At 50.3% G+C, this 11103-nt stretch overlaps 1 protein-coding gene across 1 annotated transcript; it reads right to left on the reverse strand.

Moving 5' to 3' along the window:
- Positions 1-4116: 4116 nt before the first annotated feature.
- LOC132355112 (elongation factor 1-delta-like) lies at positions 4117-5072 on the reverse strand. Its single transcript, XM_059907312.1, has one exon. The coding sequence runs from the start codon at positions 5025-5027 to the stop codon at positions 4182-4184; it is 846 nt and encodes a 281-aa protein (XP_059763295.1). The 5' UTR covers positions 5028-5072; the 3' UTR covers positions 4117-4181.
- Between the last annotated feature and the right edge of the window lie 6031 nt (positions 5073-11103).

Below are 11103 nucleotides of genomic sequence, written 5' to 3' on the forward strand. Positions count from 1 at the left end.
TAAAAGGGGGTGCGTTGCAGAGGGCACTGAGTGGGGGAAAATGAACCTTGGGGTGATTGTGGGTGGCTTCACAGATGCGTGAAACCATCCACATTTGTACTGTGCATTAAAGCACAAGAAAGATTTGGGGGCAGGGTGGGTGGTAGTTCTCCCGAAGACAAAATAACATTCACAAAGGCCTGGAGGTAGAGAGTTTAGGCAGCTCCTCCACTTTTCCACGAACACTCAGAACAGCTCCAACTCCAGCAGAGGGACACATTTCAGGCTGGGGGACGCAGAGCTGGGCAAGCTGTTCAGAGAAGGCCCCTTCTCTCGAAAGAGGCAGTGGGAGGCCAGGTTTGACAAGACTGGCCACAGGATCAGGGAGCTCGGGAGGTGGCCCTTCTGCCTGGCAGAAGGAGGCTTATTTAAACAAAACAAAAATAGGAGGGTGAGAGTAGAGGAGGAAAGCAAGACCAGTCTGTGCTCTCGCTCTCCTGTGCTGGGTCAGAGGGTGAGGGTTAAGGGGGTGTACCCGGCCCCTCACTTCTGGTGGGGGCAGCAGCCCTGGGATGAGGGTGCACGACGCTGAAGAGATACACTCAGCCCACGTGGCAGAGGGGCCCAGAAGCCCAGTGTTGAGGGGAGTAAAGGACCTGCTCGTCGAGCTTGGAGGGCTTCTTAATCAGTTTTACAAGAGGCCTCCATCTCCACATGTCTCTCCTCACCAAGATTCCCTGGGGAGGGAAGAAGGGAGGGGTGCCGCCGTCCAGAGAATTTCCCCAGATCCTCATGCCTGCAGTGTTTGCCTGGGCCCTGCTTGCCTCTTGTCTTCCCAGGACCAGAACTGTGGAAGGGGTGGGGTGCCTGCCTGCCAACTGCGGATGCTGGATGTCTGTGTAGTGGGGATGCTGGGTGGCAAGAAGCATGAGGAAGGGCTGCCATACACTTCCTAGTTTTGCCACTTACCAGCTGGGTGGTAAAGCATGTCGTTTAAGCCTCCAAGCCTCAGTATTGGTATCTACAAAATGGGGCAGTAATGCTCACCATCCGTAGTCATTCTGACGATGAAATAAGATCTAGAGGAGAAATCTAGCCCAGGCCTGGCAGATCCAGTCTTCAGCTTTGACACACACTGGCCTAGATGATGTCTCAGAGAAGTGTCAGGTGAGGGGTCGGCCTTGGTGAGGTCTGTTAGCAGGTGGGTGGGTTACTAGATGAGGCCATCCATCAGCCTTTGAGGATGATCTCATCATGCCTTTGCTTATAAATCCATAAAATGGGGTTAATAATAGTACTTACCTCACAAGGTTGTGTGAAGGTTAAATGAATTATAAGTAACTGTGTTTGACTCTGTTAATAAATAGTGCTTAATAAATATTAGTCATTATTACTGCTTTTGTTATTCAGTTAGTTAGCTATTGAGGCAAAGTCTCAAGCCCAAGGATTTGGTTGCAGATATCAAAACAGGGGTCTAGAATGGGACTTGGCCTCAAGAAGGAGGCAGAAGGCCACAGAAACCAGGGTCTAGGTGAAAGTTGGAACCTCTAGGTCATGCCAAGGCCTGGGTAGGTTGTCAAGTCTGGGGTGTGTGTGTAGGGGACTGCTCTGTGGCTCACTGTAACCCGCTCCCACCCCTTCAGAACTCTCCCAACACATTTCCTGCTCGCCTTGGGTTCCAGCCAGAAGGGCCAGATTAAGGTGGCCGTGCCGGGGACACCTGCATCCCAGGCACCTCCCCACTGGGCTCCCACACGGTCAGGCTCAGAAAGGAGCAGGCCCAGCCATGCGGGGAGAGGTGATGTCAGAGAAGTGGAACTTTCGTTCACCTACGGCTTCAGTGGCTCGAAGATCCTCCCTTTCTCACGAGGGGCTGTGCTGGGAGAGGCCTTGGGGGCTTCCAGCCAGGACTGGGGAGGGAGACAGTAGCCTCCAGGCTGGCCGAGGCTCTCATCTAGCTGGCATGTGTGATAATGACCCTTCCTACCGCAAGCATCTGTTTGCGTCCATTGATGCATGGAAGAATAAGACTTTGTTGGGTGGGGGGGGGACCCAGACCTTTAACTCTGTCCACAATTGGGGTTATATATTCAGAGTTGTGTCTGTTGGACCAGTGGAAGGGCCAGTAGAAGCCAGGATGCTGGGGGACAGAAGGGTCCCTGAGAGAGAATTCATCACAAAGGGCTGAAGAGGTCTGGTCTTGAGGTCTGGCTGCTGTAGCATGCCTGAGGGCTGGAGGGGTAGGGGTTCTGAGAACAGGTGTGTGGCTGGTCACCAAACCCCTTGGGGGAATTCCCTGGTGGTCCAGTGGTTAGGATTCCTTGCTTTCACTGCCAAGGGCCCGGGTTCCATCCCTGGTCGGGGAATTAAGATCCCACAAGCCACGGAGTGTGGCCAAAGGAAAAAAAAGTACATGTTTAAAAAAAGAAAAAACTCTTGGAACCCAGTGACATTGGTAGCCTGAGTGTCCCCAGAGGGAAAAAACTGTGTGTATGTTGACCGAAAGGGTCATTTCATTTAGTCCCTAACCCTTTGGGAACCAAGCAACACTGCTGTGGAACCCCTCCTGCCTGCATCTGAACCTAACGCTGATTGAGGGAAAGTTCTTCCCACCCTGCAGGAGAATGCTGAGTACTTAGCACAGTGCCTGCTTCAAAGTCGGTGCTCCAAAATACTTGGTTAAAGTATAAGATTAAAAAAGAAAACAACCCCACCTCATTTAGTGGAGGGTTTTGTCATAGCAAATTTGCGGAGCAATCAAGAGAGTGAAAACGCAGATCTATTCATGGGTGAGCTACTTCCTGGGGCTCCCAGATGCCGGGAGAGAGTTTGCAAAGGATTGAATCCCCGAGTTGGCAGATATTCCAATCTGATATTGCTAGGAGCTTGGAGCTAGCGATATTTGGGTGGTGTTAGTGCCATTCACACCCACAGGCTGGTGAAGAAAGGGCTCTCTCAGTGTTTTCTGATGAAGGAAGAGTGGTTTGCCAACTGGAGAGATAGATGGAATCTAAGCAGGGGAAACGGAAGTCATTTGGCCGTGCTCCTAAAGCATCACACCTTCACTGCTCACTGGGTTATTCACTTTTCCTTTCTCTTTCCTGCTGAGCTTACTGATGCACTGGCCCAAACCTGTTCATGTGGCTCTTGCTGTCTGGTCGCCCAGTGAGGAAGGATCAGCGGGCCTGCCAGCGTCCAGACTATGGGAATTGTCTCTGAGGAGACTTGACAGTCCAGATAGGCCACAAGGGGTTATTTCCTCTCCTCCTTTCCCATCTTCTGGTTCCCAATGCCCTCATGGTCTTCTCTCTCGCCTTCTCCTCAGCAATATAAGATCAAAGACTGTAAATTATTCATTCACAGTTGAATGGAGCACTTTTCAAAGTCAGGGCTGCTGGGCATCTTGGTCTCAGAGTTTCCAAGAGTGAAGGCCCACATGTTTGGGTCCAGCAGCTCTGTCAGGTCCCAGCCTTGACATCTGGAGCCAGCCCTGCCTGATCCCTGGCCTTCCCACCTGTCTGATTTCCTCCCTGACTTTTCCCTGTCCAGAGTTCCCTGCCCCACCTTACCCCAGAGGAAACCCAGTATCAGTGTTACTACCTCCTGCCCGTGTGGGTGTGTCTGTGGCCTCCAGGGCTCCTGTTACCCTGGACTCCCAGGCTGTCCCTTCGGGTGGGAGCAGGGAGCCTGCATGTTTGAGAGGAGGGCCTAAGATGAGGCAAGCACCGGACCAGTAGTCGTGCTAACAACCACTACAGCAAACATTTGATGCGTGTGCCACGCGTGTCAGGCACTCCTCTTAGCACTTTTTAATGTAATGTCCCAATCTCGCCCATAACAACCCTAGGCGATAGATACTGTTTCTAGCTTGATGTAACAGACAAGGAGACTGAAGCTCACAGAGGTCAAATGACTTGCCCAAGGCCACACAACCTGCAAGTAGCCAAGCTGAGATATGAATCCAAGCATCTGATACCAAAGTCCAACGATGTACCACTCTGTTAAAGCATATGCTAGTTCATTTATCCTTACACTGACCTCACATACAGATGGGGAAACTAAGGTCTTGAGAAGACAAGTGACTCATTCTAGGTCATGTAGCTAGTGAGTGGCTGAGCCAAGATTTGTTTGTTTTTTTGTTTTTTTGGAATCTCAGTCTTTATTGGCTGCAAGGCTTCACACGCTCAGGCCAATGCCAGGGCTCAGATCTTGTTGAAAGCAGCAGTGTCAGCGCTCTGCACATGCTCCTCGAACTTGGTGATCTCCTCTACCAGCAGGTCCGTGCCCACCTTGTCGTCCTCCACCACACACTGGATCTGCAGCTTGTGGGTGCCGTAGCCCACGGGCACCAGCTTGGAGCACCCCACCCAAGTCAGCCCATCCAGCTGGATGGCGTGCACGCAGGCCTCCAGCTGGGCCATGTCCATCTCGTCATCCCAAGGCTTGACGTCCAGGAGAATGGAGGACTTGGCCACCAGGGCAGGCTTCTTGACCTTCTTCTCAGCGTACTGCCACAGCCTCTCCTCCCGCAGCCGGGCAGCCTCCTTGTCCTCCTCCTCGTCGCTGCCGAACAGGTCAATGTCATCGTCCTCGTCGTCCTCTGTGACGGTGGCCGCCTTCCTTGGGGGGGGCTCCACTTGGTGCACGGGAGACACGTGCTGGGTCTGCGGAGCTGTGGCCGGGTGGGCGGGCGAGCTTTTCTCTAGCGCACTCAGCCAGGCCTCCAGCTTGGAGACAGCCTGCTGCAGATCCTGCACCGCCCCTCGCAGGCTCTGGTTCTCCACTTCCAGGCTGGCAATCCGGATGACAAGCTCACTGAGGTCTCCACCGGGCCCACTGGAGGCCCCAGGGCCTGAGCTTCCGGCCAGGGACTTCTGGATGTTTTCTCTGGCTCTTGTGATGTCACGGAGGATCACGCTGGCGCCGTTCTCCTGGCGTGAGGAGCCAGCCACGGACCCGTTCATCTGCTCGTAGAATTTCCTTTCTGCATCATCATATTTGAACGTGTCAAACCAGATCTTCTCGTGCACTAGAAAGTTTGTGGCCATTTTCACACCAGCCAAGGACACGGCGACCAACAAGGAGGGCTCAGCGTGCGCGACGGCAGAGGAAAGAGCCTGAGCCAAGATTTGAATCCAAGGCATTCTAATTCAGAATCGATGTCCTCTGTACCACCTTCCCTGAGACTGATGGGTGAGCTGACATTCTAGACACCCTTATGAAGGGAGGGATGAAAGAGACCCACTTGCAGACCCAAGGAGACTCAACCTGTGTGCTGGGTGGGGTGGGGGCCGCAGGGAGCCCTGGATGATGATGGATCCAGGGTCTGGAATTTCTTGAGCATGAATGTCAGCATATGTGCCCGTGATACGGATTCAATCTAATGCCACCCTCATTCAGAGATTCAGAAGAACTGACAAAGGAGAGAAACCGAAGCACTTCCTCTCCTGAGCTGGTGCTTACCAATGAGCTTTTATCTCCAAGTAGCAGAATAATCATAACCCACAGCTCCTGCGTGTGGCTGATTAGCTTTGCTGCAAGTTTCATTTGATTACAACATGAAGGTCTGTCCCTGACTTTGGTTGCAGCTATATGGCTGCTTGCTCACAACTGAAAAATAGAGGTAGAGGGACCATTAGGGACCAGGAGCATCAGATAATGAGGTTGGTGCTTTAAGAGCATTTTCATCAACAAAGACCATTTGTGTGGCCCCATCCAGTGTGCAGAGCCACTCTGTATGTCATCTTAATGGGTCATCACAGCAACCTGGGGCTTTCTTCCCATGGGACAGTGGCCAATAGTTTCGGCCATTCACAGAGGGTGGGGAGGAAGGGGAATAGGGTGGAGACAGTGTTTGGTTTATATTAAAACTGTGAATGTGCCGATTGGAGGGTGTGCATTTCATTTTAAAGACAAATTAAAAACCCAATCTTGTCTTGTGCCTGAACCTGAATAGTACTAATCTTATTTATGTTATTTTTGAGTGCTTGCTATGTGCTGGGCACCGTGCCATGTGTTTATTCTACAGAGCAACTTTATCCAGTGGGGAAAAATACTAACCTCATTTTACCAGTGAGGAAAGGGAGGCTGGGACAGGTGGAGTGAACTGCCCCGGAGGTACAGCTAGTAAGGGAAGGAGCTAGGATGTGAAGTCAAGGAATATGATTCCAGAGCCTATACCTTTCTTGCTGGGCTGTTCTGCAGGAGAGTGTCTCTCAGGGACCCTGACTTCCCACAGAGCCCGGTGGGCAATGGGAATGCAGGGTCCTCTGGCAGGAGAGTCCTCTGCCCCTCTAACCTGCACCTTCCTCATCTCTAAAGGAACGTTTCCTGATCCATCTCACAGGTGACTGTGGGGTAACTCCTTGCTAGCTATGAAGCACTGTTTACCTGTTTGTGGATAGGAGGCAGTGGTGAGCAGGGCAGAGGGAAATCCTTCCAAGAAGAGACAGATTTGGACAAGGGGGTGCAGGTGGCCTGAGACCTGTGGCCCAGGTTTGGGACCTTAACACATGCTTTTCCCTCTGCTGGGAATGCCCTCCCCTCCCCCCTCTTCTCATGACTGGGTTTTTAAAACTTTCAGCTGTCAGCTTAAATGTAATCTTTTCAGAGAGATGTTCTCCCTTCCCACCCCTGGTAGACTGGCCTGAGTCCCCACCTCGGCCAGCCCTGGGGGCTTTCCCTGACTCCTCCACTTCATCCCAAACTTCCCTACAAGACCCAGCCCTACCTGTGTATGAATTATTCAGGGAGAAGCTGAGGGCTCATTATGGGGACAGATATTCCAGCAAAAGCCGTCTGGCTGGAGAAGAGAGAGAGTGGGGTGGCATTTATTGTCAGGAAGCAATTTCTCATGGTAATTAAACGCTCACACGTGTGTGTGTGTGTGTGTGTGTGTGTGTGTGTGTGCGTGCTGGGGAGATGTATTTTATCACTTTCCCCCTCCCAGGGTCTAATCTGGCCTGTGTCATACCAAAGTCCTGGGTCTAAATAGCACCACCCTTCCCCTGACTTGGGGGAGGAGGGGTGGTGTCGGTTCATGTTTTTGATTAAAGAAAAAAAAAAAGAATCAGAGCCTCAGTGAGGTTTCATGAGAAATGGTGGGAGCAGCAGGGTCGAGGGGAGCTGATTATGTAGATGTATTTAAGCTCTCAGCCGGGGATGGCTGGCTTCCATAATCCCACTGGGGGCTGAGACCCCGGCTGTGTTTGCTGGCTCAGATGCAGCTGGGGCCATTTCTCAAGTTCGTGGAGGAATGGGATGAGCAGGTGCACGGGAGGAGGGGCTGCCTGTCAGGTGAGGGCCCTGCGGGGTGGGGAAGCGCTGTGGAGGAGCCCTTTCTCTTCTGCAGCACGTACCCAGCCTCTGTCCCCACACGTGTGTCTGCCTCTGGGCGACACTTTGTTGGACAAATGCTAACCCGGCCTCTGCTACAGAGGCCTCTGCTGTGTAGCCCTGAGCTGGTCCTCTGGTCTTTCTGCTCTTGGGTTTTCAGTCTGTAAAATTGGGTGAAGCTTTGGAGATAGATGGTGGTGATAGTTGTACAGTAATGCAAATGTACGTTATGTATATTTTATTTATTTTTTAAAATTAATTAATTAATTTATTTTTAGCTGTATTGGGTCTTCGTTTCTGTACGAGGGCTTTCTCCAGTTGCGGCAAGCGGGGGCCGCTCTTCATCGCGGTGCGCGGGCCTCTCACTATCGCGGCCTCTCTTGTTGCGGAGCACAGGCTACAGACGTGCAGGCTCAGTAGTTGTGGCTCACGGGCCTAGTTGCTCCGCGGCATGTGGGATCTTCCCAGACCAGGGCTCGAACCCGTGTCCCCTGCATTGGCAGGCAGACTCTCAACCACTGCGCCACCAGGGAAGCCCCCCGTTATGTATATTTTAACACACACACACACACACACACACACACACACAAATGCTAAAAGAAAAATGAGGTGAATCTGTAGTTTCCTTCTGGTCTTAATGTTCTCTGGATTAATGATCCTGGATTCAAAGAAATGCCAAAGGGCTTATCATTATTCCAAGAACAGGCTGCGGTACCTCAGCTAAGTCCATTTCCCTCTCCGATTCCACTTCCTTTGGTGGTGGCAGAATGGCTTCTCCAGACCTGGCCAGTTGCTTCCCCTCACTCTTTAAGTTTCCTGCCAGGTCTCTGAAGTTTGCCCCCTCTCCAGAGCCTGGACACCCCCTGTCTTTGGTTACCCCGCCATCACTCATCTCAGCGTCTGGTGGCTTTTCGTAGAGGCTGAGAGGGACCTCTTCTTGGCTATTCAATGAGCCATTGAGAATTTCATGGATAACTCAGGAACACAAGTCAAACAGGAGGCTGGAAGCTCTGGATTTATGAAGAAAAATGAGTCAAACTTGGCAATTTATGAGCAGCTCAGAATAGCAGCATGGTGGGGGGAGGGGAAGGCTGGAGGACTGCTCTGAAGGGTTGGGGGCACAGTTGGGGGAGGCAGAGGTGCTAGTGGGGCTGGAGAGAGCATAGGGAGCCTGGGCCTTAGCATCCGGACCACTAGCTTTGTGGGAAGTTGTCTGTGCCCTGGACAAATGGACAAGTGTTGTCCAGTGAGGGGGCAGGGACTTCTCAGGCATCAGAGGGAGGGTCCAGCCCACAAATCCTAATTTGGTCTCCCTGTGGCCTGGCCTTGGCTGGATACCCAAGAGAAGGGAGGTGAAGGCAGAGAGGGGGCACATTCTCCAGCCTTGGGGGGTACATGGCCAGAATGGAGAGGCTTAGCTGGCCTCCTGGGGAGAGAGAGAGAGAGAGAGACCCTCACTTGTCCAAGAGGCTTCTTTTTGAGGTTTTTCCAGTCTTCCAGGTGGGGCCCACAGTCTGAAGGTGGTGAGATACTTCACATAAATCCAATCCTAGCAGCCCAGAGGGACATCCCAAAGGCCACCCCAAGGTCAAAGCCCCTGAAATTTTATGGGTCCCAGTAGAGGTGGGGTGGGGTGGGAATCTGACTGGCTTTGCTCCCATGGCTGACAAGTAGTGTCTTGTCCCTGTCACCTCCCCAGTATGGTTCCTCCTGGACAGTTCCACCTTCTGTCCAGTTTCCTCCACTTGGGATGGACTCCAAGCATTGCATTCACAGGTACAAGGTGTAATAAAAATGGCTTATGTCTGAGGATCAGGGATGGAGAGAGCAGGGATGAGCCCCAAGTAGACACTGCTTGTCTGGGTGTCATGGAAAAAGTTCACATCACCCGTTAGGTCTCAATTGCCTCATCTGAAAAATGGGAATGGCTTTCCCTTCCATCAACCCCTCTCATATACTTACTCATACAGCTCATAAACTGTGATATAACTGAAATAAAATTATGAATGAATATGTGTTTGTAATCCTCTATGGTGTTGTGTCGAGGTGGTGGATTCTTTTATTAATTTTCCATGGGAATCAACCTCAATCACCTCTCTTTCTTGGGCTTTAGATTCCCCATGTCTGAAATGAAGAGATTAGACCAAGTCAACTCTCAGTCTCTTCCAACTTGAACAACATCTAATCCTATAACTATCTTGGTATCTCAGTTCCTGATCAACACATTCCTAGTTGAGGGTGGGGATTTAGGGTCCAGAGCTTGGAGGAGGCAGGGTTTTGTTCAAACAATCAGTTAATAAAATGATTTCTAGGTAGGGGGCCTTACTGCTTTCTCTTAATCTCTTCCAGAGCCCTACTGAAGATACGGCTAGATGTGTGCATTCTTCTGACTTAGATGGGTGGGACTGTCCCATAGAATGTATCAGAAAAATTTCCCCAGAACTCAGGTTGTACAATGCGGAACATTCCCATTTTAAGAACCGAAGGACATGGAATGTCAAGGGGCTTAAAGGCTCCTGAGGTAAGGGTGAAGACACATTGTGGACTTGGGAATCATTATTTAGAGTCAACAAATAGTTATTGAGCTCATACTATGTACCAAATTCTGTTCCAGTTGCTTTCATATTCATTTTTCTATTTGGTTCCATAATAATCATGGGAGGAAGGCAGTGTTATTGTCTTTTGGTAGATGAGGAAGCTAAAGCTCAGAGAAGTAGAGGAGCTGTCCAAGGTCACAGAGCTGGGAGTGGTGGAGCTGGGACACAAGTCCAGGTCTATCTGATCTCAGAGTCAGAGCTTCCCCTGAAAAGTGACTTCTTATTCCAGGGTCACTTTTATGTCCATTAAAGCCACAATGTCATCTCACCATTGGTCTGTACTGATTTCTCTTTGATTATGGTGATATTTTCCTGTTTCTTCATGTGTCTAGTACTTTTGGATTATATCCTAGACATTGTGAATGATATATTGGAGAGACTGAATTCTACTATATTCCTCTAAAGAGTGCTGATTTTTTGTTTTTAATTTGGCTGAACTCACACTTCAAACTTTTTCTCCTCTCTGGTGGGCAGCAGCTGAAATCTCAGTTCAGTTCTGGTAATCTTAGCTGGGCTTTTTGGAGTCTTCCCTGTGCATGTATGTTGAAGGATCAGCCAGAGATTTGGGTAGAGTTTATACATAGACGTTGGAGCTTAATCTCTGTGGCTCTCTCCTTTCTGGAATTTCTGCCATCACTTTCAGCTGCTGTGTTCATCCACACTTTCTATGATTCTTCAAGCCACTAAGGCTGCAGGTTTCCTAAAAATTTAACTATCCTGTAGGGCACTGACCGTGGTCTTCCCTCAGGAGGAATCCTTTAAAAACATGAAATACACCCGTTGTCATTCTTCCAAGTGTCAATTACTCTCTGATTTCTGCCTGTTTTTTGTTTTACCAGTGTCTTTAGGTAGTTTTAAAATATTTTATCCAGAGTTTATAGGTTTTTTTAAAAAAATATTTATTTATTTGGATGTACTGGGTCTTAGTTGCAGCAGGTGGGCTCCTTAGTTGTGGCTCCAGGGCTCCTTAGTTGTGTCATGCAAACTCCCAGTTGCAGCACCAGGGAAGTCCTCAGAGTTTATAGTTGTTATGTGTGGGAGGACAGGTCTGATAGGAGCCACTTGACCATCATTGGAAGTTTTATTCTCCTTTTGAGCACGTGGTTCCTCTTATGGCTCTTACTAGACAGGGTCTGTTCTTAAAGCTACACCAGGCCTAGCAGTCTCTAGGAATCTGGTATTTAACTCACAG

This window comes from Balaenoptera ricei, chromosome 20 (assembly GCF_028023285.1).
Source record: "Balaenoptera ricei isolate mBalRic1 chromosome 20, mBalRic1.hap2, whole genome shotgun sequence".
Taxonomy (NCBI): Eukaryota; Metazoa; Chordata; class Mammalia; order Artiodactyla; family Balaenopteridae; genus Balaenoptera; species Balaenoptera ricei.